Source organism: Montipora foliosa, chromosome 13 (genome assembly GCF_036669935.1).
Source record: "Montipora foliosa isolate CH-2021 chromosome 13, ASM3666993v2, whole genome shotgun sequence".
In the NCBI taxonomy this organism is placed as follows: Eukaryota; Metazoa; Cnidaria; class Anthozoa; order Scleractinia; family Acroporidae; genus Montipora; species Montipora foliosa.
Window position 1 is genome coordinate 13,026,489 of NC_090881.1, and position 26,755 is coordinate 13,053,243.

The window sequence follows — 26,755 nt, forward strand, 5'->3', positions numbered from 1 at the left end:
TGCTCTCACCATTGCTCTCTCATTCCTTCTCAAAATTGCTTTCTCATTTTCCCTCAGACACCATGTCTCATTCCCATATAACATCGCCATTCTTATACAACTCCGATAAACCATTCCTTTCACCTTCAGCGAGAACCTTTTTGAGTTCAGCAACTCTCCACATTCCCTGAACTTCACCCAGCCAATTATTCCTCTTGCTGTGACAGCTGCCTCGCAACCACCACTTGCATTTACCCTATCCCTCAAATAACAGAAACCTCTCACCGTTTCCACTTCTTCACTCAACTCGTCTACTGGTTCCGCTAATCCATCAGCTTGCTTCTTGCATCTTCCACACACAAAATCTCTCCCCAACCTCGAAGTCACCCTCTTTACTTTCGTGCATCTTCCATGGATCCATTTCCCACATTTCACTCACAACACTGAATTTGCTATTACTCACTCCCACAAATACGACATGGATCGACCTTACAGACACTTCACCTTCTGCTCCACTCACTACCACTTTTTTCTTCCCGAGGTTTACATTCAGCTCCTTGCTCTCGAATGCCTCCTTCCAAACCAGACCTTGTCCCTCAGTCCCTCCATCATCTCACTCATCAAAACCAAGTCATCTGCATACAACATCTCATTCATTGTACTTTTTCGAATGAAGGGTGGCACAGAAGGCTAGTGCGCGGCCTTTGTGCACAAGGTCCCGACTTCGATCCCTGGATCTCACATCCTTGTTTCAACTTCTTTCCTTTCAGTGTAGCCTAAGTAGCTTTAAATACCCTTAAAACGGAGCACTGATGGAAAGAGGGGGGTAAAATGAGCGCACCGTCGCCTTTCTGGGAGAATACTCTCTTGAGAGTAAAGGAATTTCCGACGTTAAATAACGTGTACCTTTACCTTTACCTTCATCAAACCATTTCTCACACTCTCTGTAACCACGTCAACCACAATCGCAAAAACCAACGGTGACATCACGGATCCCTGGTGCACACCAACTTTCACCTCAAACTAGCTCCTCGGACAACCTTTGCACCTTTATACAAACTCATCACTGCTCTCACCATTGCCTCTGGTATACCTCTCTTCCTTATTGCCCACTCCAATACCATTCTTGGGACACTGTCAAATGCCTTCTCCAGGTCAACGAAGCACATATACAACTACTTCTCCTTGTCTAAGTACTCCTCTTGTGAACACTGCATCTATCATTCCTTTGCCTGGCATAAAACCAAACTGCATCTCGTCCACTTTCACCATACGCTGCAATTTCCTCTCTAGCACCTTTTCTACAATCTTCATTGCATGCTCCAGCAACGTCACTCCCCTATATGCCCCACAACTCATTGCATCCCCTTTCCCCTTGAAAATCGGTACCACAACACTCAGGCCCACTCATCCGGCATTCCCCTCCCATCCAACACACCCTGACACAGCTCCACCATCACACCAATCGCGATCTCCCCACTCGCTGCTATCATTTCAACACTTACCTCCGAGGGTCCAGCAGTCTTTCCCGATTTCATTTCCCCCACCACCTTCACCACTTCTTCCCGACTAACCCTCTGAACTGGCCTTCCCACCAAGTCTGCTTCCACATTCTGATCCCACTCATTCTCTTCATTCATGTGCTCTTCCCAGACTTTCCCTCTATCTTTCTCACCGAAACTCAGCCTACCGTCGCTTCCCCTCGTGCATCTTCCTCCCTCAACATCTTTTCCATCCTTTTGCATTGACTTCAGAAGCTTAAACACCTTGTTTGGATGCTCACTCAGCCCTCTCAGCTCCTTCTAGGCCGCCTCCTTCATTGCTTTTGCAGCCACCTTCTTTGCCTGATTCTTCATGTTCTTGTATCTGGCCTTGTTTGCCTCAGTCCCACTTTTACACCTTTCCTTATGTGCATCCTTCTTTCTTGCTATCGCTTCCTTCACGTCCTCGTTCCACCACCATGTGTCCCCTTGATCTCTCCTCCCTTTCTTCTTCCCACATACTTCATCACATGCCTTTAACACCCCTTCCTTAAAACATTTCTACAAGTCCGGTGCATCAACGCTTACCATCTCTTCCACTTCCTTCTTGCCCTTGTATCGTCTTCCTTTAGGTTCCAAACCTTCCTTCTTTCAATAGACCTTTTTCGCTTGTACATTTTCTTTTCCCAATACAGATCATGTGATAATACTCAGGAGGCTTGGTCCTTTGTTTTGTTCATTAAAAAGAGTGCATGTAGGCATATTCACGCTTGCATGCACTCATTTTAATGAACAAAACAAAGGACCAAACCTCCTGAGTATTATCACATGATCTGTATTGGGAAAAGAAAATGTACAAGCGAAAAAGGTCTATTGCTTTCTTTCTCACCGCCTTCTTTGCCTTCTTAACCAGATCGGTGACCACCAACCTGTGCTGAAGCTCACCTGGGATGACCTTCACATCTCTCACGACAGATACTGTCTGTTTCCCTTTCCCACCAGCGCAAAGTCAATCTCTGTCTCATTTCCCCCTGCACTGTATGCCACTTTCCTCTTCTCCCCTTTCTGATCCATGTGTTTGCCACACACAATTACTCCTTTTCATCACAAAACTTTAACAACAATCCATTTCAGTCCTCCATGCACACCCTCAATCCGTTTCCCAACATGTACATTAAAGTCACCCATACCTGCATGTAATACTAGGTTCACCCATGTTGTGCAGATCCCACTCACTCCTCAAATTATCATGAAAACACTCTTTCTCTGCACCCGTTCTGCCACTTTGCGGACCATATACACTCATATAATTCTCTCTCCCCCTCTTCCTCAAGTGCCATCACTACTGTCATCACTCTGTCGCTCCTCCCTCGCACCTCCACAACCTTCTCACACAGCTCCTCCTTCACCAAAACTCCCACACCTCTAGTACCATCACTATCCCCAGACCAACACAACTTATATCTTCTACCTTTCACACCTATAAACCGCGCTCCTTGTCCTCTCCACCTCACTTCCTGCAGACAACACACATCCATCCTCCTCTTCCTCAGTATTTCACACACCTCTGTACCTCTCCCGCTCATACTCCCTACATTCCAAGTCCCCGCCCTCACCCCAAGCAGCTCATCAGGCTTCCCATCATTCTGCAAGCAGTGCTTGCGCAGCCCAAGGTCAGGGGTTGCACCTTTCTGTTTGTGGTAGGCAAGTGTGGCCCACCCCAGCCTTTAGGCTGGCTGCCGGTGCCCATGTGTAAGATGTAAATTAAGGCATGCGTCATTGATTTTCCCGGTAGAGCAAATTGCAAAAAGTCAATGTTATCAATGACTTGTCTATACAAGGAATTCAGTGTAAAACCCTCCATGATTATATCATGATAGCTGTGGTCCACACTGGTGGGTATGCAGTTATTCAAGTCAAGCATCAGAGGGATATAAACTTGAGGCTGAGTGTTTATTTTAAATTTGTTTAGAGCTGCTTTTTTTCTCTGTATTGCAATTTTTGGCATATCTTTAGAAGCTTATTAATAAGGTTGCATGATACCTGAAGGACCTACACGATTGTATGACGACTACAAGAGAAACGAAAGGAGAGCGAAAGAGAACAACTATGACAAAACAGAATGCCAGTAATAGCTCAAACTTGGTGGAAGAAGTTACTCCACAAATTCTTTCCTTGGGCACTAAAGCATTTGTTATTTTTACAGATGTATATTTTTAAAAAGTGGTTTAATCGTTTTTTCCTTTGTTCAGGTGCCTCAACATTAACAAAAAAAATTGTGCCCTTATGTTAAAAACACATAATCGCAATGACTTCTTGTAAAATTAGGGAGAAATAACCTTAGCTTGTGTTCTCAGTAGTTTGTTTAAAACGCCTAAAGGTAATTTGTTGGAGCGGATCTTGTTTGAAGTTTCATTGTCCTTTCTTGGTTGCATTGCCGTATCTTGCCGATTCTTGTTCCAATCAAGCCAATGAGCTGGTGTATTTCAATGAAATACATCAAAATGTGAATGATCTCGTTTTTGGAGATAAAGTGGTATAAAGAACAATTCAGTAAAACTCTTTTTTGACCTTGAACTGACAAAGATTCCTGATGGTTTCTAATTTTAGCGTGATTCCTATTCGCTGGCTATTGACAGTTGACTCCGAAATGGGTTTTTGCCTTTTCCATTCACTTGCTGATAGTGTGCTTACTTTCTTTTAAAAATCATGTGATTAAAGAAAAATTCATTGCCAAACTGGTGAATTCCAAAGTAAATAACGCACTCACCACTTCATCAGATTCATGCAATGTCGGTTTTTCCCGTGAAATTTACCAGGTCAGTCACAGGTCAACTTAAAAAACAATGGCTGACCTCGGTGTGCTCTAAAATTCGTTTACTGATAAAATTATCCTTACAGATACATCACAAACAAGATGATTCTGTACAACAACAGCCTTTATCGAGGCCATTTGCTATAAACTTAATTGAAAAACATCGGGTAGACTTTTTTCAAGACAAGATGTTTTTCAAAATTACCCAAATGCAATCCATTTCATGATCAATCATGTCCCTTTGGGTCTGTCCATGCCTCTATTTCCTTTGTATTCCTTTTATGTGTTTCAACAGTTTTAATTTCTTCTTTTTAGGCATATTGGGTGTCATGAAACTACATAATTTTGCCTGACATACAGTAGCTCCTTTAATTTTCTTCTTGGCTTTATACTAATATATTATAGTTTTTAAAATGTGAATTAAGTGGTCTTCGTGTCTATAGGGATATGAGGATTGGCTCAGGCACAAGGCAGACAGAGAAGTCAACAATCGACCTACAAAGGTGATAAGAGAAGGACGCATCCAAGATGTTCCATCCAAGAATGTCAAGGTACTAAAATTAATACATTTTTGATGATACATGAACTTGAGTGGATTGCATCCACAATGTAATGATTATTCCACTTTTGATTTAGCCACATTAGGACAATGATAATAAAAAATAATAATAATAAACTTTAAGTTTCAAGACAGTGCTCAAGTTTGTACAGAAAATCACATCAAATCAATGCATATTGTATCAATTGAAATTATACAACAATGTAGGTTGGTGTTTGAGGAAAGGTAAAAACTAGAGTACCAGGAGAAAAACCTCTCCAATCAGAGTAAATAGCCAACAAACACAACCAACATGTGACGCCAAGTCTGGAAATTGAACCCGGCCACATTGGTGGGAGGCGAGTGCTCTCACCACTGTCACATCCCTTCTCCCAAGCAGTGGTTGAACTCATCACTAACGGATGAGCCTGAGAACTGGTGCCTTAAAGGTTTGTGAGGTGCCAGCTGTAATGTGCAGAGAGCAGATTTCCATGGCAACCCTGGAAACAGGAACCACCCAAAATACAGTTGTGACTGTTCACGGGAAAACATACTTTAACAATTATCCGTTAGACGGGTGAAACCGTTAACCATCTGTTAGTTATTACCGTTACAAATTTTTCTCGTAAATGTTAGAGGCGTTCACCTAACCGTTAGCAGTAAAAGTCCAAACATTTGAGGGGAGAGTGAAAGCATGCATTAGCCATTAGCCTGTATTCGTTGGCCATTAGCATTATACCATTAGGCCGGAAAGCCTAACACTGCAGAGCCGTTAGAAAAAAATTAGCAACCATTAAACTGTTATTTCTACTGTTTGCCATCCTTTAGAATGGCCCGGCAACGGTCGTAAGTAAAGAAATCCGTGTATTGCAAGACGTTAGCTAATTGTCACGTTCCAATGCATTGTGCTACGAAGTGAATTCATGTCGATGCAAAACTTATTTGTCATGATTCGGCTTTTTTGTGTGCCAGCATCTTACTAACATTGGACTTTATTTAGCGGGCCGGTGTATCGACAAATTTTGCGCTTGTTTTGAGTAGTGTTTCCATCTTATGGCTATGAATGTAATTGGCTGTACAGTATGCATGGCGCTAATTGCTAACGCTCAAGCAGATCAGACACAAGCGTTAAGGCACTTTTACGGTTATCCGTTAGATTTTTTTTTCAGCTGCTAAATGGTTGCTGATTGTTTTCATGAGCCGTTAGGCAGGATTACTAAGCCGTTAGACCGTTAGGGCAAAGCGTTAGAACGTTGTAACGAGCCGTTAAAACGTTAGCACAAAGCGTTAGAACACTTTGAAGGCCGTTAACTATCCGTTAGTTATCCGTTAGTTTTTAGCCGTTTAACAGATAAGCGTTAAAGTATGTTTTCCTGTGAACAGACACAGTTCTCCCAGTACTGGGAGAACGAAAGGTTCAGGAAACAGGGTGGCCTGGGACCTCCGATCTCTCTCACGCAAACCCCAAGCACCGGCATGGTAACAAGTAATCAAAACCAGAAGGAAAACATACCTGAAAAGCCAGTGGCGGAACTTGCTAAACCGATGCCTGCTCCCGCATCACGCAAGAGGTTTCTCCTCAGGGCACTCTGGTCAATCAGGATCAACGAGATTAGGAAAGTCATCTGTGCTAGGGTGTGTGAGAGCACAGCTAAGGACTCTTCTTGGGTCCTAATGTATGGCTGATATACATTGCTGGACCAGCAGCCCAAGGCTTGATTCAAAATTAATGGTCTGGCACGCCATTATGTGCTGCAACGGTAGAGGCACCAATGCGGAAGCTGTGGCTTGAGAAATTTCCAAGTATATTGGCAGTCAGGTCGTGATCTTCGAAAGCCCATCAGTGAGAATCGTCCATGAGAGAGGCTTTCCATGCTGAAGAAATAACAATGGACCTGGGGCCCCTGCAGCAAGGTAGGTCATCAAAGATTGATTGTGTTAAAAGGCCAAAGCCATTGGATAGCTGTTGACAACCTGTTGAAAGCTCTCACGAAAACGCCGAGGAGGTATTGGAAAAACTGTTGTGTTTTTGTCATTGCTTGTTGGAGGTGTTGAAAAAGGCTGTTGGAAGTGTTGGAAAATGCTGTCAGAATAATTCCTTTTATCTGTTGGAGACGTTAAAAAAGGTGTTGACCTGAGACGTTGGACTCGTTGGAAAAAGTTGTCGTGAATTCATTCCATCTGGAAGCCAATATTATTTTGTTGTAGTGAACTCTCTTTGCAGTTTTCAAAGCAGGTAAGATAGCTTTGTCCGCTCATCACTTCAAATCTTTAGTTCAATCACTAATAAAAAGTTAGTGATGGATTATCATGATACATTTATTTTTTGTATGAACTATAAACTCTAACAGATGTCCTGTGTGCATTTTATTAAGATACATACAGTCGATGGTTTTTAGTTCCTGCTTTTCTATGTTGAAAAATTTTTCTACAGGATTCAAATCCGGGCTGGCAAAATTATTGCAATCAATCAGACAACAAGTTGCAAAAATAGTGGATACTGACTTCACAGGCGATTTACAGTCGATGGTGGTGAACCATCAAATGTAATATGTAATAATTTGCTGAAGGTAAAAATCATTGCTTAGTTTAATTGCCAAAGCTGATTTGGTGAACAAGGGTTTTACTGCTTCTTTCTCTGTGCTCAAGAGTAAAGTATAGGTCAGCTTAGTCTTGCGAGTTAAGTTTGTAAAGTCCTTTCAATGATTTCCATCGCAAAAAGCAACAGAGACAAAACTATTAATGAAGCTTAAACCTTATTTCGATGGACACATTCAGTTGTTATCAACTTTGACACATTTACAAATTAGTTAATTTTGTGTCAAAGCAGAAATTAAAATATTTTGAAGTACAAATCGATGGCATAATGTGATGATTGCCACATCCATTTTGTTTCACTCATTTCTAACAGTGCAGTGCTATTTAGACATTTCTGCCATTAATTATGGCCTTTTCTAAAATGGCTCTGTACTCGAAAAGCAACTTCAAAGTGTCTAGAGTATTGAAAAGCATTGTCTATCAACTTGAACCATTAATACAGTGGTTTTTCTACTCATTGAAAGTGTCACAAACTGTTGGGATTTTTTTGTGCACCCGTTGGAAGTGTTGAGAAAGGCATTGAACTTGTTAGAAAATCTGTTGGCTACCTGTTGATTTTTATCCGTTTAAAACCGTAAGTGTATGTTGGCGCGTGAAAGGTCACACATCCTTGACACCCAAATGGAAAGACGAAAAGCAGCTGGCCAGCCAAGTTGGGTAGTTTAAACACCGAAGCCAACAAAAATCCAAAGAACCTTAGTGTAAAGGCCACCCAAAACATACAATGATCGGGGAAGCACAAATCCAGCATCTGCCAAATAACCGGCATGAAGTCATCTGTAATTGGAAGATGACTGGAAGATGAAGAGCCCTGGCAGCATTTAATACCCTGCATGATTCACTGGAGACGGAGACTACTAGCCAGTGGATCTGGAAATCCCTGGTCAATGTGAAGCGCTCGAATGCCATATAGACAAGTGGACCTTAGTGTAACAGATGAACGCTGGATCTATAGAGGCCTAAAAAGTTGTGAGGAGACAGCTAGAGTGTCCACTCATCAGCTGGGCAGAGAGAACCAGAAGGGTGCAATTTGCCAAGCTGACGGCAAAGGGAAATGAACTGTCCCTGGGCGGAGGCATACAAGTGACGGGTGGAGGGAGGGAGGCCCTGCCTTAGAAAAGAGAGACACTGCTGGTTTAAGGTGGAGACGTCAAATTCATGAGGAGATCAGGCGGGAGTGAAGCTGCAAAAGCCTTAGCTTTAGAGCAGAGATGCTCAGACGACGGCAAGGAAGGAACGCCTCCGAACGTGGCCGTAATGGACACACTTGAACTCGACTGCATGGAAGCTTGCTCAGCTGTGAGCACTTGATTGGCCACAGTAATCAAGGATGCCAGAAAGGCAGGAAATGGCTGTTGCAGCAAAGTTTGAGATGAATAGATGGCTACAGGGCCTGCCAAACTTGTGGATGCCACACTTGCATCAGGGAATGACGTAAGGATGCCAAGAAAATAAAGCAAAGCATCAAAAGCCGCAACCTGGCTGTTGTTGACATGATTACTGGCGCTGTTCTTGGAAAAATGAATGCTGAGACGAAGATGAGCAATGCAAGAATACGCAAAGATTTGCTTGAAAACAGAAGCAATAAATGATCCGCAAAGGTCAGCTGAATGAATGGCACATTGAAAGCAAGAAGCCACAAAGCCCCTTTAATGGATCTAGTTTCCTGCCACAATATTATTGTAGTGTTTATACATGTACTGTATACACCTGTCTTTGTTTCGTTTGTATTCTCAGTGTTGATCAAAACTGTCTTTAAATAATAAAACTGGACTTACATGTAGTCTATTGAAGAGAGCCAGTACAGCATGATACACTCATACAGTATTAAGTGTGGTATCCCCCCTTCTTGTCAAAATAGTGTGATTTGAGACAATTTAGTAGTGTATGGAAACGTCCTCAACATTCATGTCAATAAATTTATTCAAACCCTTTTCTTTGTCTCAAATGTGTAATTAAGAGGTCTAATTTGGTATGACAGGGCTGCAGGCAAATAATTTTAGTGTGATCATTAAATTTTCTAACATGTACATTCTTTCCGATGCATTATAAAATCTTGCAAATTTCACCAACTAGAAAACTGCTGACCACCAGAAATTTGTTCAAATTTGCAAGTGTTGCTGAAATGTTATACTAGATTATTCATGTCTGAAAATCTGACCAAACTTCCTTAACATGGAAAAGATGTCAGGAGATCTTTCTTCCACAGGATATATTTCTCAATGTTACAACAATGTACAAAGAGCTTATTAAAGGTGTTGTGAATCTCAATCTTTTAAAATTGGCCGAAGGAGTCTGAACTCAGATCAACAAGCCTGAAGTTTAATAAGCTGCCCTGTAATTGTTACAGTGCCATACGTAAGTTATCAAGTGGTAAATACATATTTGCATGTACAAGTGTAAGTGCATAAGTTTGATGTTGTGTAGGTTGGTGACATCGTACAAGTTTCTGAGAATGAAGAAATTCCTTGTGACCTTGTGGTTATGTCTTGTGAGGATCCAGATGGAACATGCTACATCACAACTGCAAACCTGGATGGCGAAACAAACTTAAAGGTAAGTTTAAAATAAATTAATATATTTGTGTAAGTTATCGTGACGCCATGACTTTAAGGCTCACCACTCCCTTTTCAAACATTTCTATAAGCACTATTTTCATCAACTTTATCAAGGGTTAGCATTTGTGGTGATGGCCGAGATGCATACAGATTCGACACAGTTTAATTAATCAAACACATTCTATTTCACACAAACACGCAATGTTCCCTGACCCGCACAACCTTCACCGTATGTACTAATCACAAAATGTCTCTTTAGCTGAACACTACACTGGGGATGATGTCTGCAGAGAAGGTAGTTGAATAGGGCCTTTGCCGGGTTCATGTGTGCCTCCTCTTCAAAGTCAGTCAACATTTAAGTGTGAAGTTTTTGTGATGATAATTAGTTCTACTTTAAATATGAATGTACAGTCAACTCTCTCTAAGATGGACACCATCGGGACCAGCCTCAGCTGTCCGTCTTAGAGAGGTGTCTGGCTTATAGAGAGTTGACGTAGGATCACCCCAGGAAATTTAAGATAATAATGCTGAACCTGTGCACAGTGAATACACGTCTGTTTAAAGTTTGTTTTAAGTTATTTGCTTGAACGAAACCTACCTGTTTTAGATTACAATACAATTCGGTTGTCACCTCCAAGTTATTTTTTGAATGGGACAATGACTGATTTAATTTTAACTTGTACTGTATGTACTCCAGCGACAAGATAAGAGCTGTCAATTAAACGTCTGGTGGTAAAAAGAGTCACGTACAAGAATTTTTCTTCCCTAAATCGTAATTTGCGGTCACATTCAGCACCTCACAAGTGTCTGTGTCCGCGTGGAGGTGTCCGTCTTATAGAGAGTTTGGTTATAGTAAAATGACTAAGAAACGGCTGGGACCAGCACCAGGTGTCCGTCTTATAGAGGTGTCTGTTAATTAAGTAAGAGAGAGTTGACTGTAAACTAATTTTCGTGATAAAAACTTCGCACTTAGACTCGCTATTACATTGCAATTGTAAGAGGAGGCCGACATGTACTCGGAAATGGCCTATTACAGCTGCACAGAGTTTTAACTCATTATTTACATTGTGTACATCCAACTTGTTGAACAAAAGCCTAAGAATGGAAGCGAGGCTGCTGGTGACTCTGTTTTGATACAAACCTTATTGCTTTTCTCATGTTAATCAACACTAATTAGCATTACAACAACACAATTTACATGATAAAAGCAGTGAGTTTTGTATCAAGACAAGGTCACCAGCAGTCTCAAAGCCATTCATAGGCTAGGTCACTGAGCAGGAGCAGGCTTAGCTCATTTGGTTAGTGCATCGCTTTTGGAGCAAGAGGTTCCCAGGTCGATCTTCGGTGGTCTCAACATCATTCTGTTTCAACTTTCTTGTGATCAGTGTAGCTGTAGCTTCAACTACCTTTAAAATGGAGCAACAAGAGAGGGTGGACGGTATCAAAAGGGTGCATCAGCTTCCATTGAAACCAGCCTCAGATTTGTTTGAACTACCAAAGAAAAAGTAACTTTACCTTTAACTATATAATTGCTGTCTTATGTGCCCACCTCTGATTGCAATAATATTGACTTATATTCGATCAATTGGCTTTATTTTGAATGTGTTTGTTGTTGTTGTAGTTTGGTAAGATCTGAAAGAATGTTTAATCTCCCAAGCAGGAACAAGAAACAGCTCTTCTGTTGTTTCTTATTTTTTCTCTAGGTACGCAGTGCCTTGTCTAATACAGCAGCATTGCAAACAGCCCAACAACTCTCACAATTGTCTGCATACATTGAGTGTCAGCATCCTCAGGAGGATCTGTACAGGTAAAACAAACAAAATAGAATCTTTGAAAAGCATTAACCCATTGACTCCTGGGAGTGAGACTAACACCAACAGATTTTACTCGTCAACTGGGGGCATCCTAGCTGCAGGGGTTAATTTAATCAATAGCACAACAACAACAACAACAACAACAACAACAACAATTATATAACGACATTTTATTTATGCATACAAACACAGGGATGTAGATACATGTTATAGCCGGGAGCCAGGAAAATTACCCCACTGTGAGCGTGATTTTTCTGGCTGTAAAAGCGAGTCAAAAAGGACTTACTCTCTCTCCTTAATGTTTCCAGAGGAATTTCAGCAATTTTATCTACTTACAGCTTCGTTTCTCCTTCACTTCAACTGATATGAACGTAAACACTCCATTTTGTTGAGTTCGAACGATCGCATTGAGTATCCATTTGCAGGCTCTACCCATTGTGTCAGGGGTAGTTTACTTCATGTAAATTAATGAATGCCAAATCCCGAATTCTTGGTGGAACTTGACAAAAATAATCCGCTTCATATGTCGGGGAAGAGAGCAAAGAAAAGTGATTTCGAGGTCACTAGAATAAGGAAATTTTTTTAACGGGCTGAGAGTAACACAAGTTCTAGTGAACCAGCCGACACTGTCCATCAGTTCCACGACAGAATCGAGACAAAACATCGAGAGCAAGTGCACAACCACTTCTACATCTGCTCCTGAACAATCTTCACATCCACATCAAGAGCCAGAGCAGACAAAAGTGTCACCTTCTATCAGGTGTGCAAGGTAAAGAAGAAAATGCCGCCACCTTCAACAGTTGCTCATTGTTGCACATCTATTATTTTGTGTAAATTAAGTGATTGTTGGTCGATCTGGCCAAAGGACATGCTGCAAGCAGGAAAGGGGAAATTCTCCCACAGCTGGTTCACTACCAAGGATGTTAGTTTTGATAAAACCTCTGGGTTATGGTGGCTGGTGTTCGAAGAAAACAAGAGAATGTTCTGTCTGCTCTGTCTGTCTTAAAGGCAGTCGCAGCAAGTCCGACGTCTGGAATGTAACACCATCTATACGATTACACCGTGAAGCAGTACGAGATCATCTTTCAACGAGGCAACACAAAGAAGGCATAAAGCTTGAAATGTTTCTATGGATCTCAACATTTCAAAGACAAGTGAACGAAAGCATGTTAGAGAAGACCTTTACTGCTATTTATTTCTTGACCAAGGAAGAAATTCCAAATCAGAAGTTGATTTCCCTTCTTAATCTTAAAAAATCTTGGAGTGAGTGAGCTGAAGTACTTTCAGCATAGATCCAGACCATCTCTGCATGAAATATCTTGGAGTGAGCGAGCTTTCAGCATAGATCCAGACCATCTGTGCGTGAAATACATGTATTTATTACTCTCTGGGAGAGCAAGCAAGAAGTCATCCTTAGAGAATTAGACGAGCCAAGATTTTAGGAATCCTCACAGATGAAGCTGCTGATGTGACTGTTTTGCAACAGTTGATTATCTTCATGAAATATGGTAACCCAGAAGTAGGTGAGGCTGAACCCCCGTGGTGTGAATGCTGAGGTTATCACTGGTGAAATCTTGGATGTCCTGAAAGAATGCGACTAAGAAATCAGAAATCTAAAGTCATTTGTAACTGAAGGCGCAAGTGTAATAACTTGGCAACACAATGGCGTTGCAGCACGGTTAAGAAGAGTCAACAAGGTGATGCTAAAGTTTCCCTGTATCTGTCACAGGTTGGCTCTTGCATGTGCAGACACCGGAGACAGCATTAAGTACATAAAGGAAGTGGAAACTATTTTGAAGGAAACATGGAAATTCTTTGAGAACTCCCCAAAACGCACCAGGTTCAAACAGAACCTCAAATCTTAGCCTTGATAGACAAGCCTAAAAAAAGTGTGTCGAAAAAAATTAGGAAGGCTTTCCCTACCCGTTGGTTGTCTTTGGAACAGAGTGTCAACAGTGTCTTTGAGACATACATTGCTTTGCTTCACACATTTCAAGAGCTAGAGAAAGTTCCCTTGCCCCGGGCTTGCTAAAGAAGATGAAAACAGTTAAATTCATGGGAACTATTTACATGCTCAAGGTGGTTTTGCCTAGGCTTTCTGCATTAAGCAAGTCATTCCAGGCTGGAGCCCTAAACGTCTCTCATGTTGGATCGGCAATTGAACACACTCAAGGAAGCCTTGAAGAGATTAAGGGTGAAGAGTCACCTCTTAAGCAGCTTGAAGAGGACATCAAACAAGACGGAAGATTAGGAAGCCTAGACTTGGAACTCTCAGACATTGACAAGCAAATTCTTGGCAATCTTCTTTCTGCGTACATACATGTATCTGAACTGAAGAAGAACATAACCAGTCGCTTCAATTATTCCTTGCCAGTCCTGACCTCATTCTCCATCTTCAGTCCTGTAGCTTTGCCAAAGCCCAGCTCACCTGAATTGAAGGAATATGGCAACCCTAGCCAATCACTTTTTTCAGGAAGAGGAGCCTGGAGAGAAAGAAGTCGGGAAAGCCCAACTTGAAGCTGAATGGGAGAAATTCAAGTTCGACCTGTACTCATAGAAAGGTGTCCTCCCTCCACCTGCAAATGAGCAATCCCATGAGAGTGAAAAAACCACAACGTGAGAAAAGAAAATAATGGAAAGAGCTCTTCAACGCCATTGGAATGGGCTTTGCAGAGAGTGATGAAAATGAAATCTGAATATGGATTTTTCTATCCACTTATTGTTGAGCTTGCCGAAATTGCACTTTCTGCACCGATCACAAATGCATGGCCAGAAAGGGGTGCTAGTGCCGTTAAACAAATCAAGACACGACTCAGAAACAGACTGAAAAAATGACATGCTAAATACGTAACTTAAGGTATCTATAAATGGCCCACCTGTTGCAACTCTGGAAACCACAGCAGTAATCAAGACAGCAGTTACTAACTGGCTCCAAAAGACAAATCGTAGACTGCAGAGGCCCCCCATCTCAATCAACAAAGACGGCACTTCAACAGCTACCCAGAAACCAGTTTTGGTGGACCAAGGGACCCAATGTGATTCTCCTTATGACTCATTGACTGCAGAGGTGTCCCTAGCAAAGGAGGCCTTCTTCTTACCCGACCAGGAATCAGACAATGACAGTGCGTGAGACAATACATGTATGAGTGATACTGAAGAGTCTGCTGAATTAACAATAATAGTAAATTCAGAGCAAATTAAGAATTAACAATAATTGTTAATTCAAGGAAGAGAGTGGGTTGCACAAACACGACCTTTGTTCGGTTCCTTCTGCAGGTACCGGAGCACAGATTATTTAAAACAAAAGAAACAAAAGACAGAAAACAAAACAACTCCAAATAAAGACTAGTCCCAAGTGACCAAAAATACAATGCTTTCCGGTACATGCAGAAAGACCCCTTTGTTCAGATTAGCCAATCTGTTCAGAAATATAATACTGCACACAAAAACAAAGCGTAAGAAGTTAGTCGTGGGATGCAGGAATATCAATAATTATTGATCATTCATTTCGCATGTTAGCTGTGTCCTTTCAACTTTTAACGTGGTGCACCGATAGTGCAGAAGACCTCATTTTTTTTATTTATCCCAACTACTGTCGATCAAATTGCAAGATGTATTAATTACAACTGTTCCCTTGTGTTCAAAATGTCTTAAAGGCAGCAAAAAAGTGTTTTTCTTATCCCGAAACCTTATAAAACAAGCTTAAAACTGCTCAGAAAATATCGCATAATTTACATTATTTATCCCATAATTGGCCTTTCTAATCACATAATCTGCCTTGCAAATTTTGCACCTCTGCCAGCTTTTTAGACAAGCAGAAAATGAAGATATTCTTGCAGGACCAGTTACATGTATCAATGGATGCAATGTAAGACCACTGATATGAGGAGACCCAACTTATCTCTCGAACCATCGTCAATTTGAGGTCCTGTCCTATGAAGTCAAACAAGAGTCGGTAATAGGCATCTTTTTGGCTCAAACATTCTTGGATAGTAAAGTGGAGCCAAAACAAAGTAATAGAAATAACAAATAATTAAATAAAAGGCATGTTTCTCATTTTTTTACTCAGCTTTTCCGGAAGAATGTTTGTAACTCCTGGAGCTGGAGGTGAATCAGTCCTAAAGTAAGTCTCAGGTTATTCAAGTATAATATTATAGTTAAATTTTTTCGAAAAGTCATTAATAATTCATGACCTTATTGAAACATCGATAAAATGCTGCATGCATGAGCTTTAAACCCAATAAAACACTCCTCATCAGAATTCTTTATATAAAGAACTGAGGCCTGGCATGATTTTCTTGTATGCTAGTAGAGTGTCTTCACGTGATGTCAAAACAGCCATGTTGGTGTTCCTAAACAATGGAATGGCGGCCATGAGCTATAGTGTTCCTGACTATATAATCCTCCAGGAATTGAGCTCTATTATCATGCAAATGTTTTCTTTTGTTTCATTTAAAAAACAAGGTTGTAACTGATCACATGAGTGACAACACTCTCACATTTTGCCCTCCAGAGGTTCATGCTTTTTGTGACACAGAGATGTTTTTGACACCTTTCAATAAACATGAATTTCGTGTTAGATTGCAGGGTCTAAAACCACTCGGCTTTGCCCCGATGAAACACTTCTGCTCAATTGTTAAACAGTACATCACACACTCGACAGTTAATCATTCCTTTCCTTAGAGGCCTACCTTGCATGCAGGCTTCTTTTTGGAGAAAAGTACCCTTTCACTTTCTGGCTTGCCCCACTAATATAGGAAAGCCTGCCTTCTGGCTACCAGAAACCCAGACTTTTTCATTTAGCACCAAGAAAAGGTGGTGTAGATGAATTGATTGATAAATAAGTTTTCAAGACCCACTGATCGGCAGACATGCAGACAGGCAGATCGATGTATTGATTGAGCCATACTAATGTTTGTTTCCACAGAGCCTTAGGTCCTCAGAACCTACTCTTGAGAGGTGCACGGTTGAAAAATTCTTCCTATACTTTTGGTACGTGAATTATTATCTTCAGTTGGTCATCCATCGTTATTTTGTGTTTAACAAGAGCCCACTTGTGTAATTTGTCATTTTTGTGTTCTCTACCCTGTGCAAACATTAACATCTCACAGGGCTACGGTTCAACATTTTGGTGTTGTTGCATATCATATTGCCTACAGTGTATAGTCCTTATTGGAAAAGACTTGAAAGTCTAACAACTGGAAGAATGATGTAGTTACAAACAAGAAAGTATTTTTCATCTGCTATTAGACCCCAGGTTTTGGTCTGGTCTAACTTGAAACCACTGTACTTACATGCAACCTCCTGTGCAGTAGTCTAATGGGAGGGGATTGTTGATGAAGAATAACATTGAGCATTATTGGGCTTTACATGTTTATAGTTAGCAGGTGATGTACAGTACAGAAAGGGGGCCTTATTTTCATACTTTTCAAGTCTGAGTCATAGAGTTATGCAATCATGCCTGATCAGCTTTTTGTCTTTAGCTCAGCTAGTACATTGTCTGGTAGGCAATTAAGTTGGCATTTTGTTTTTGTTTATGTGTAGGGGTTGCTGTATATACTGGAGCAGAGACCAAGGTGAGGAACGTTACATGTATCTCATTACACCCCACACCCCCCCCCCCTCCCCCCCTTATCCAGCATTGCATAAAATTAATAATTTACAAAAAGGCTCAATTACCTTCCTTGAGAATTTTCAAACAGTTTTAGTGTCATTTTTGAAAGCTCAGATAACAACACCATTCACTCACTATATTAGATACATGTATGTCTCGTTTTAAATTAAATTTTTAACAATCACTTTTTTTAAACAATCACTCCCTTTATTTCGAAGAATCTCATCAACACAACTACTGTACTCTCTATCAAAGATACATGTAATAGAGTTCCTATAAATGAATTTTTGTCGAGGTTGCTAAGAGGAGAATGATAGAGTACGTCATTTTCAGGATCATCTCTGATTTCAAATGTAGCGCCAGCTATAATTTTCACACGCTTAATAATTTCAACATCATGTTCTTTATCTGCACCACTGCATTCTGGTTTGAATACTTGGTGTTTTGATGTCCATGGTCCACCTAAACACCCAGAAACATTTATGAGTCTTTTAAAACGGTTCTAAATGTGGAGCCTGTGGGAAAGGCACTGTTTTCAAAAAGTTGGACTTTTTAGGGTTGACAGGTGGAAACACAGATTAGGGTCCAGAATTAAACCGTAACAAAAAAGCTTTGGTTTCAGGCCAATATGGAGCATCGGCAATTTACAGTTCCCCTTAAGGTGAAAATTTTTAGGGTGTATGAAGGTTGAGTGTACTTTATGATGTCCTTCAGGGATGAGATTACCTAAAACAATCACAGAAACTGAGTTTGTCGGGAACTTTTATCCTTGGAGTCAAAGGGCTAATTACATGTACATGTATGATTTCAAGTGCATGCGCAATAAATTGTCAGGGAGAGGAGGGGGGGGGGATGTTTTTGTCACTTGTAATAACAACTTTTGAGATTATCAATCAGCACCTGTAATTTTAATACTGGATGACTAAAAAAATGAGTGTCTCATACATGTAAATAAAATGTAAACACTCATGATGATCAGCTTGCAGAGCCATAGTTTTTGCCACATAAACATGCAGTTACAGTGTATTTGCCCTTCTTTCAGCTTCCTGATGTCTTTCCTTTGTTTGTTTGGTTTGTTTTTCAGATGGCTCTTAATCAACAGCCGGGAGCTCACAAGTTTTCAACTGTAGAGAAGTATGGATCATTTTCAGTGGAAATAAGGAATCTTTTTTCTTGAATCTACAGCTGCCTTAAGTTTCAAGATCTGTAGCCAGGCTTCCATCTGCATTCTAACACTGCAAAATTTGAGCAAACTTACTTGTACACTGTACAATTTTCCAAGTTTTTGACATCTGAGTATGTGTAATGTTGTTGTAAAGAGTGTCCAAAATTGTTGTATACCAGTGATGTTTAAAAAAAAAAAAGTTTCTCTAAGCAGAACCAATAGCAGTACATTGACTAGCTGCCAGATAACTTGATAGGTCAGTTGTGTCTAAGTACGAAGGGTGCAATCCCATCGGCTTCTGTTTCAGAGTCCTGTTCATCATGTAGCCTACACGGCAAGTGTTTCTAGGGAAAAGATTTTCGAAGTTGTGGCTGCACTCTCGTCCCATTTTTTGCGTGGCCAAAATATTGAAATTGCATTGAAATGCTTTCTAGGCAGGCTATCTTCAAGCTTGAGCTTTTTTTTGTGGGTTCTGTTTACAGCTGTTAAATTGTTTTTGAAACTTCACTGATCTCTTACTGTGCCATTTTTTTGTTCTTACCACATTTTGATGTCATCTGTGATCTATTACTGAACAGATGCAAATTGGCAACAGGGAATGATTTTGTTGAATACACGCCTGGAAAGGCATACATGTAGTTCAATTGCAGTTCATGAATTTGCTTTTGACATTTCAAGAACATTGAATCTGTTTCAGGACAATGAATACTTTCTTGATCGTATTCCTGATCGTACTGTTATTCCAAGCGGCTCTGTGTACCGGGTTGATGTACTGGAAACAAGGCACTCCAACTGGAACACCATCCTATGTCTACGTAGAAATACCCAAAATTACAGTATGTTAATGTGTTTTTTTTAAGTTTCTTTCTTGAAAGTTTGATGTCCAAATGTCTTAAAAAGGCCTTGAACATTATGTGTTAAATCTGCAACTACAGTGTAAGTCCATTGAAAAGTCCACCAGAAATTTATAAATTTACTTTCTCTATTAAGTCTACAAGAAATTTATAAATTTACTTGCTCTCTTAAAATTAAGTCAATTATACCAAAGTATGAGAATTAAAAAGGTAATATTGTAGGTGAAAGGCAAGCGACAACAGGGAAGACAGCATCTGTAAATGAAGGACTCAGTTATCCCGGTCTTGTTTTTTATGTTCTTCATAGCTAGCTCATAGAGCTGTGTCTGGTTAAGAAAGAGCTACTAGTACTGGTACACCTTCAAGGATGCTAAAATTGACATGTGGGATAACGTGAGTCTTGGGCAAAACTGGCGTTAAGAGTACTGTTGTCGTGACTGGTAGATTAGCTGTAACAAACAAAAGTGCTGATGAGCAATGTTTAAGTGAAAATAACGTTGTTGCCGGGTGATACTCTTGGCCGAGAAAGTTTGTGTGTGTGCTATATTTTGAAACTCTTAAAGGAAAGAAGGCTGAAGGAAATCTTACAATAATGTTATGAAAGACCTGATTATGACAGTTTCTTTTGGGTTTCTTTTCAGTTTACTGGCTCCAATGGGGTGTTGGACTCATTCTTGGTGTTCCTCATTTTGTTCAATTATGTGATTCCAATATCACTTTATGTAACTGTAGGTGAGTGTCTGCTGTGAGCCCTGAGTAAACCTTTTGGGTTTTAGGCTCCGTGCAAACAGATGCAACGCCCCCCAATATTATTGTTGTTCAGCAGATATTGGGTGGTGTCAGCAGTGTTTTGCAAACAGATGCAACAAGTGCCAACTATGTAAGGACCTGCAGTGACACGTGTTATGGGAAGGATACGACCCATAAGACTTCGTAAAGTTACAAAATTCTGCTGCCATCAACATGTAAGGGGTTGCTATCTCCATGGAGACCATATACGATGCACGTTCGTGGCCCCAACAATGTTGGAAGAGCTATGCAAACAGATCCAACATTGTTGTGCTACGCTTCAGCGATCATGCAACAAACGAAATGCTGGGAGTGGTTGGCTCAAAAGTTTGACCAGTTTCAAACTTTGTGTAACAACTCCAAACTGCATGCAACGACATCTAACAGGCTGTGCAAACAGACGCAACATGTAACACACAACAAAATGGCTGCAGTCGCTTTAGGAGTTGACTCTAGAGTAACAGTGTAAAATAATATATCTAATGTACGTTTTACTGTTAACACTAAATGTAGTGTTTAAGGGTCGCATTTCCTTTGCATAGGGTTTGATGTTTTGACTTATTGACAGATGGGTGATGAACATTGGTTTCATTTAAAACTAACTAAACATCATGCCAGATCAACGTGTTCACGTAGCAAGTTTGGTTGTAATTTTTATCGTTTTGTTTATGAAGTGGAGGTTTTTCATTCTCCATACATTAAATGTGAGGCACACCTTCCAATTGCGTCGATTGTTGATTCAGAGAGGAAAGCTCCCTGCGTTTGCCTTTAGAGTTAGGCAAATGCGAAGAAGGGCTAACAGGAGAACACCAATTGCAACAATTCAGGGTACCACGTAGAACATTCGACTTGATTAGTCAAGTACTGGCTTCTGATTTATTTTGTCAAGATACTTGATTTCGAAGAGCTGTACCAATAGAAAAGAGGGTCGCTGTTGCTTTATGGAGACTGGGTACAGGAAATGCTTTTCGCACTACTGCTGTAACCTTTGGTTTTGGAAAAGCCACAGCTATAGAGTGTTCCACGAGTTTAGCGCTGCCATCAACCACAGGAAGGGCGAGTTTATTAAACTTCCCATTACCTAAGACGAGGTAGAACAAAAAAACACCAAAAAGCACCTCTGTAAACACTGGTTTTTAACCCTAATACGACCACGGCCAATGTTGGGAGTAGTGGGCCCACAGTGTTGCTTGCGTTTGCACAGAGTGTTAGGCTTGAGGGCTTACACTTCGTTTTCATATCCCTTTCATTCGTGGACCTTGTGTTGGGAAATCCTAATCAAAGGCCTGGAGTCCTTGAAAATTGCATAGTACTTGCCAGCTTTCAAAGGTGATGATGTTAAGTTAAAATTAAATAAGTCACGAATGTCTCCAGCTTGCTTATATAAATTAGTCGAGCTATTAAACTCAAATACTTCAGGCCAAGTGTGTAAACGAAGTGAACCATTTAATTACAAGAAGGGTGTCCATTTCATTTCTCGAAAAGGTACAACAGCGTGCAGCATGCTTTGTTAAAGGTGATTATCATAGGGAGTAAAGCGTGACGAACATGACCAGCAGCATCAGAAGACAGTCTCTCGAAGAGCGATCAGTGGTTAAGCCCGTCTGTTGTTTATGTACATGCTAACACCTTTCCAGCTCTCTCCAAGTGGCTGCCAAATACATCATACCGATACTTCTCATCTGTCATGTCGTTAACTACAATCCAATAAGAACTCTTATTATCAAACGTTTATTTTTTTCACACACTTTTCCTGAGTGGAACTCGGTACCTGGAAGTTTACGCAGTGTTGCATCAACTCTGTCATTTAATCATGGCCTCCTTAATCTCAGTTAGACACTTCAATGTAAAGTATCAAACAAGAAATATTATTTTTTGTCTCTTGACTGAGTGCAAGCTCTGCTCACTGTAAGACATGCTAGGGACTTTTGAGATCTATGATGGCGATGTGGACGAAAACGTTACCTCAAATTATACAACTTTGCACTATTGTAAGTTTTCAGTGCGCGATTAGCCCATATCGTTTTTGTCGTACAATGTGCACAAAATATCCTAAATAAATTGGCATGCATGAGCGGTTTGAGAGTAAAAGTAGAGAATGAAAGATTCACATTTGTACCCTTGCGTTGTAGTCAAAACAAATTTGGTGATTTTATGTCAATTACTGTTATGCAGAATGAGTACCTCAAAAATATGTGTCAAAATGTGTGCCACACGTGCAGCACAATTATTTTTCTTCTTTTAACCAATGATATTGTTGTTTTGTGGCATTGTCGTTGGAGACCATGTTGTAGATCTTCAATTTCCTGATTTAAAAGAACAGTTCCTCTGTGTCGACTTTTTAAACTCAAAATTTTTCATTTTGAAAAAGAACGTTTGGGTTAAATTTGTGGTGCTCTACAAATATTTTATCAGCAATTAGTTTATATTATTTTTTACTAATTTTCCTTTTTTTGATTTAGAGCTACAGAAATTCATTGGTGCTCTGTTCTTCGCTTGGGACTTGAAGATGTACCAAGAGGTGGGTTATTTTCATGTAATTTCTGAAGGTCAGCACAGCATTAATTTAATGATTTTGTATGATATGTGAATTGTAAGTGCTGGGTCATGGGTTTGTGGCATATGATTAAAAAAAATAGGTCACTAAAATTATCATTGAAAAGAAAAGTGTCAAGTATCTCATTAAAAAAAACCCGGAGCTTATACCAAGTAGACCTTCCTTGTAACTTGAATAACCGACTAAAAAAATTCGGTATTATAATAGTTATACTGATTATTTATTTTGCATTGTTTTGCATTATTTTATTTACTGTTGGAGCAGTTTTCATAATTATGCAATTGCAATTGTTACACTTAGTGATTGGTTTAAAAGTCTTGTGCCAGTTTATCGACTAATGAAAACCAGAACCATTGAGCACTTTCACGAGCAATTTTTTCCTGGACTTTGAGCAAGTTACATGGATCAAATTGCTATGAATTTGGGTTGGTTCATTGCGCTCTTTGCACCTGCTGTGATTGGTATTTCTTTTATGACACTCAATTGGAAACCATTCTATTTTATTACTACTGATTCTTTTCTTTATTGGAAACATACACACAAACACGAATGGGTAAAAGACTTGAAATTCAAACTATAGAACTGAGGTCCATGTATCGTTGAGTTTCAGGCTTTCTGCAACATCTTGGAGGTTTGACCAAAATACAAGCTATCAACAGTTGCCAAAAGGTTCTCCATTAGCACTAAGACTGGGCATTTTTGGGATCAGCCAGAATTTATTGTGCTAGGTTCTTAAGGAAAGAACTGCAACCTTTGTGTGGGAAAATAGAGTGTTATTTTCATAGTGGTTGGGTCTGAATCTTCGTTGGGATGACTTGATTTTGTGGAAGCATAGTCTTGACTACAGCCTGTCTGGTTCGATTTACTAGTCTGGCTCCGTTCAACATGAAACTTTTATTTTGGAAATTAAACTGTTTCATTTATTGCTCTCTCTCTCTCTGGTTTGCACTTTACCTTTTGTTGGGTTTCTTGAACAACGTAAACAAGGCAGAACACAGCTAGAGCATGGCAGAACCGAACAGAACACAGTTCGCGAAGCTACAATCTCGGACAAAACTGTTGAGACAGTGAAACAAATTCATCTTCATTTTTACACACCCCTACTTACTCTCCTCTTTCTACTCCCCTCCCCCCTCAGTCAATGTTGCTGAGTATTGTCATATGTTCTACAGTATATTTCTGACCAAGAGAATTAAACATTGAGTTTGAGGGGAGGGGAAACCGAAAGGGCAGCTCTTAAGTAAAACATTTGGATAAGTTGTTGCCGCTTTGTCTTAACAGATTTTGGCTGAGATTGCAGGTGCACAGGACTGCCGGATTCTGTCCCACATCTCAGTGGTATTTAATAAGATTTAAACTTTTCAGCAGCAAATTGGAGTAACAAAGTCCTTTTTTTTTTTCCATTATTTGATTTAGGATACAGATGAACATGCAATTGCTAATACTTCAGATTTGAATGAAGAGCTGGGACAGGTAAAAAAAATTACAAGAACTACACGTACTTTGTATTTTATGGGCTATGCATAGAATGCAACAAAAATTCAACTGAACACAACACTGTTACAAATCCCGAATGAATGGAAGCTATTTACAAAGTGTGATGATGTTGAATTTGGGGTATCAAGTCGTTTTGCTTACATTGAAGGTGGGTCACTTACGCGTGAAGGGCCAATTCCCTTAGACACACTCGAAACCTGGGGCCAATAGTCCAAAAGAACAAATTTAATTATGAAACGAGCAAAAAAGCTCTTTTAAGATTACAGTTTTGTACCAAGCTAAGTTTAATTCACACTGATCAGAAATAACCAATCAAGAATATTATCTGAATAATTTATGCAAAAGTGCTCAGCCTTGAATATGTTGTGTTTTTTGCGACTTCTGCTACGTAGGTCAATGACAATTGACTTTGTTGTACTGGCGATTCTACTGTACATGTGTAGGCGAATCGAATTGTAGACAAAACGACTGACATCCGAATTTGGCACGTTCGAAGACAAATCAACTTGCCTATTGTGAAGGAATTTGATCACGGCCAAAACTGAAACACTCTGGCAATGGACCCAAAGCTTCAACGCAATGAAGCTTCGTAGTTGTCTGTCCATTGAAAAAAAGAGATAAAAAGCTAGGAAACCAATGAACATGAGTTGAAGTGACATTTGCATAGAGAACATTGAGCTGGGCTAGTTTATTACAAACTTTCAAAATGACCAGCTTCAAGTTGGCTTAATTGGTGGGTCAACTGGTAGAGTATCAATCTCAAAAACATTAAAGAAGAAAAAAAATATTCTGTTCAAGTTGCACGCGTAATTTATCTCCATCCTGTCACAGATGTCCAGAAAATCCCCCAATTAGATGCAGGCGTAGTTAAATAAGCATCACGAAGTGTCCCTTTGCTCTTCTGCCCAACTTCAAATAACTTTAAATAATCGCCCATGTGCAGGTAGGTAGAGCATCTGCAACAAGCTCAAAAGTTGGTGGCTTAACCCATTGACTCCCAGGGCACCTTAATTTAGGACACCCCCAGTTGACATGTAAAATCGTCTTGCATTAGACAGAGTAAAATTCTCATTCCCGGGAGTCAATGGGTTATAGTCCATCCAAGAAGACTTGAAAGTCTAACCATTTGCAGATGAAATTACAAAGGTAGCACTTTCTCCTTAGTTATTTTCACCCTGAGTGTAGGTCTGACCGGGGTTTTGAACCTGCGATCGTCTGCATGAAAGTCCTGCATGCCCAAACAACTGAGCACCAATCGTTAGTGTATGTACAGCCCATTTCCAGATAGGGTTGTAAAAAGCTGTGTGATGTCTGAAAAAGCCACCTAATCAAGGCTATAGACTGATAATCGACTACAAGCCATAATTGTGAATGTTATAGGCTTCCGAGAAGGAAAACATTTTTACCTATTTGTTGTTGTGGTACTTCTGGTCTGTCAATAGGTGGAGTACGTTTTTACTGACAAAACAGGCACTTTGACAGAAAATGAAATGCAGTTTAGGGAATGCTCTATCAATGGTATAAAATATGTGGTAAGTTATATAATTGTTACTCCCCTTATGCAAGGCCTTAGGTTTTCTGATATAGCCAGTAGTCTTTACTAGCATTAGCAATGGCCATGTTTCTAACTGAGAGAAAAGAAAAGGTTTCTCTTGTGGTGGATTAGTTTAAGACATTAAAATGGCCACCATTTTTTCTTCACAAACAGGGAGATCCTGGAATTGTACTTGCCTTACTTCGCAATTAACTTTGTCAACATCACAGTGCTGTGAATATTGCATCAACTTGGAAAGACCAAGGCAATATGTGCAGACACTTTTTTCTGGGTTCTATCTGGGTGTCACATTAAACCCAATTAAAGAAATTTTAGTAAGTGGTGGAGTGGTAGGGGTAGATTTCATGGGGTGTCAGAAGAGTGCTGAAGGTTTTTTTCCAGACTTGACTTTCAAGTGCATCAACACTTTTTTGTAGTGGATTTTAGTGTCAGAGGACAATCTTCCTGCAGTACCGCCAAGACTATAAATTTTCAAATGGTTGGCATATCCTCAATGACAGTAAATTAGATGTTGCAGGTCAAATTGTAACTTCAGGTCAATTTGTTTCAACCTACAATACTCGTGACATTTGTTGGAACACCCACCCCCGTTTCCTCCCTCCTCCAATGTTGAATTTCACAACTACTAGCAGTCGCCCAAAAGATTCTCACACAACATTGAATTTGGGGGAGGGCGATCTGGTATAAGCTACGATCTTGTCACACGATGGTTCTAGACCAACTAGTTATGTCTGGTATTGTAGGTCAATTCGTTTCAGCCTAGGTCAAATTTGTTTCCAACTTAGGGCATGATGAACTGTCGAAAAAGGGTTTTCTCTTTTTTGAGGGGATGTAATCAAAAAACAAATAGGGCATGCATATTTAGGGGGAATAAAAAAAGAAAATAATGCAAAAAGAGATTGATAAAATTCCTCCTCCATCTTTTGGTTTCCTTCCATTCT

The 26,755-nt window shown here is 40.1% G+C and overlaps 1 protein-coding gene across 6 annotated transcripts in view; it reads left to right on the forward strand.

Moving 5' to 3' along the window:
• Window positions 1–26,755, forward strand: part of LOC137983717 (phospholipid-transporting ATPase IF-like) — a 73,239-nt gene that overhangs the window by 8,121 nt on the left and 38,363 nt on the right. For all 6 annotated transcript variants that reach the window (XR_011118998.1, XM_068830890.1, XM_068830893.1 and 3 more), the window contains 12 exons: window positions 4,719–4,826; window positions 9,839–9,967; window positions 11,673–11,776; window positions 15,853–15,906; window positions 16,711–16,775; window positions 17,328–17,359; window positions 18,482–18,531; window positions 19,260–19,398; window positions 20,058–20,148; window positions 22,668–22,726; window positions 24,179–24,235; window positions 25,702–25,791. Coding sequence is in view for 5 of the 6 variants with exons in the window: in XM_068830890.1 (XP_068686991.1) it covers window positions 4,719–4,826; window positions 9,839–9,967; window positions 11,673–11,776; window positions 15,853–15,906; window positions 16,711–16,775; window positions 17,328–17,359; window positions 18,482–18,531; window positions 19,260–19,398; window positions 20,058–20,148; window positions 22,668–22,726; window positions 24,179–24,235; window positions 25,702–25,791 (978 nt within the window). In the remaining variant the exon portion in view is untranslated. The remainder of the gene's footprint in view (window positions 1–4,718; window positions 4,827–9,838; window positions 9,968–11,672; window positions 11,777–15,852; window positions 15,907–16,710; window positions 16,776–17,327; window positions 17,360–18,481; window positions 18,532–19,259; window positions 19,399–20,057; window positions 20,149–22,667; window positions 22,727–24,178; window positions 24,236–25,701; window positions 25,792–26,755) is intronic.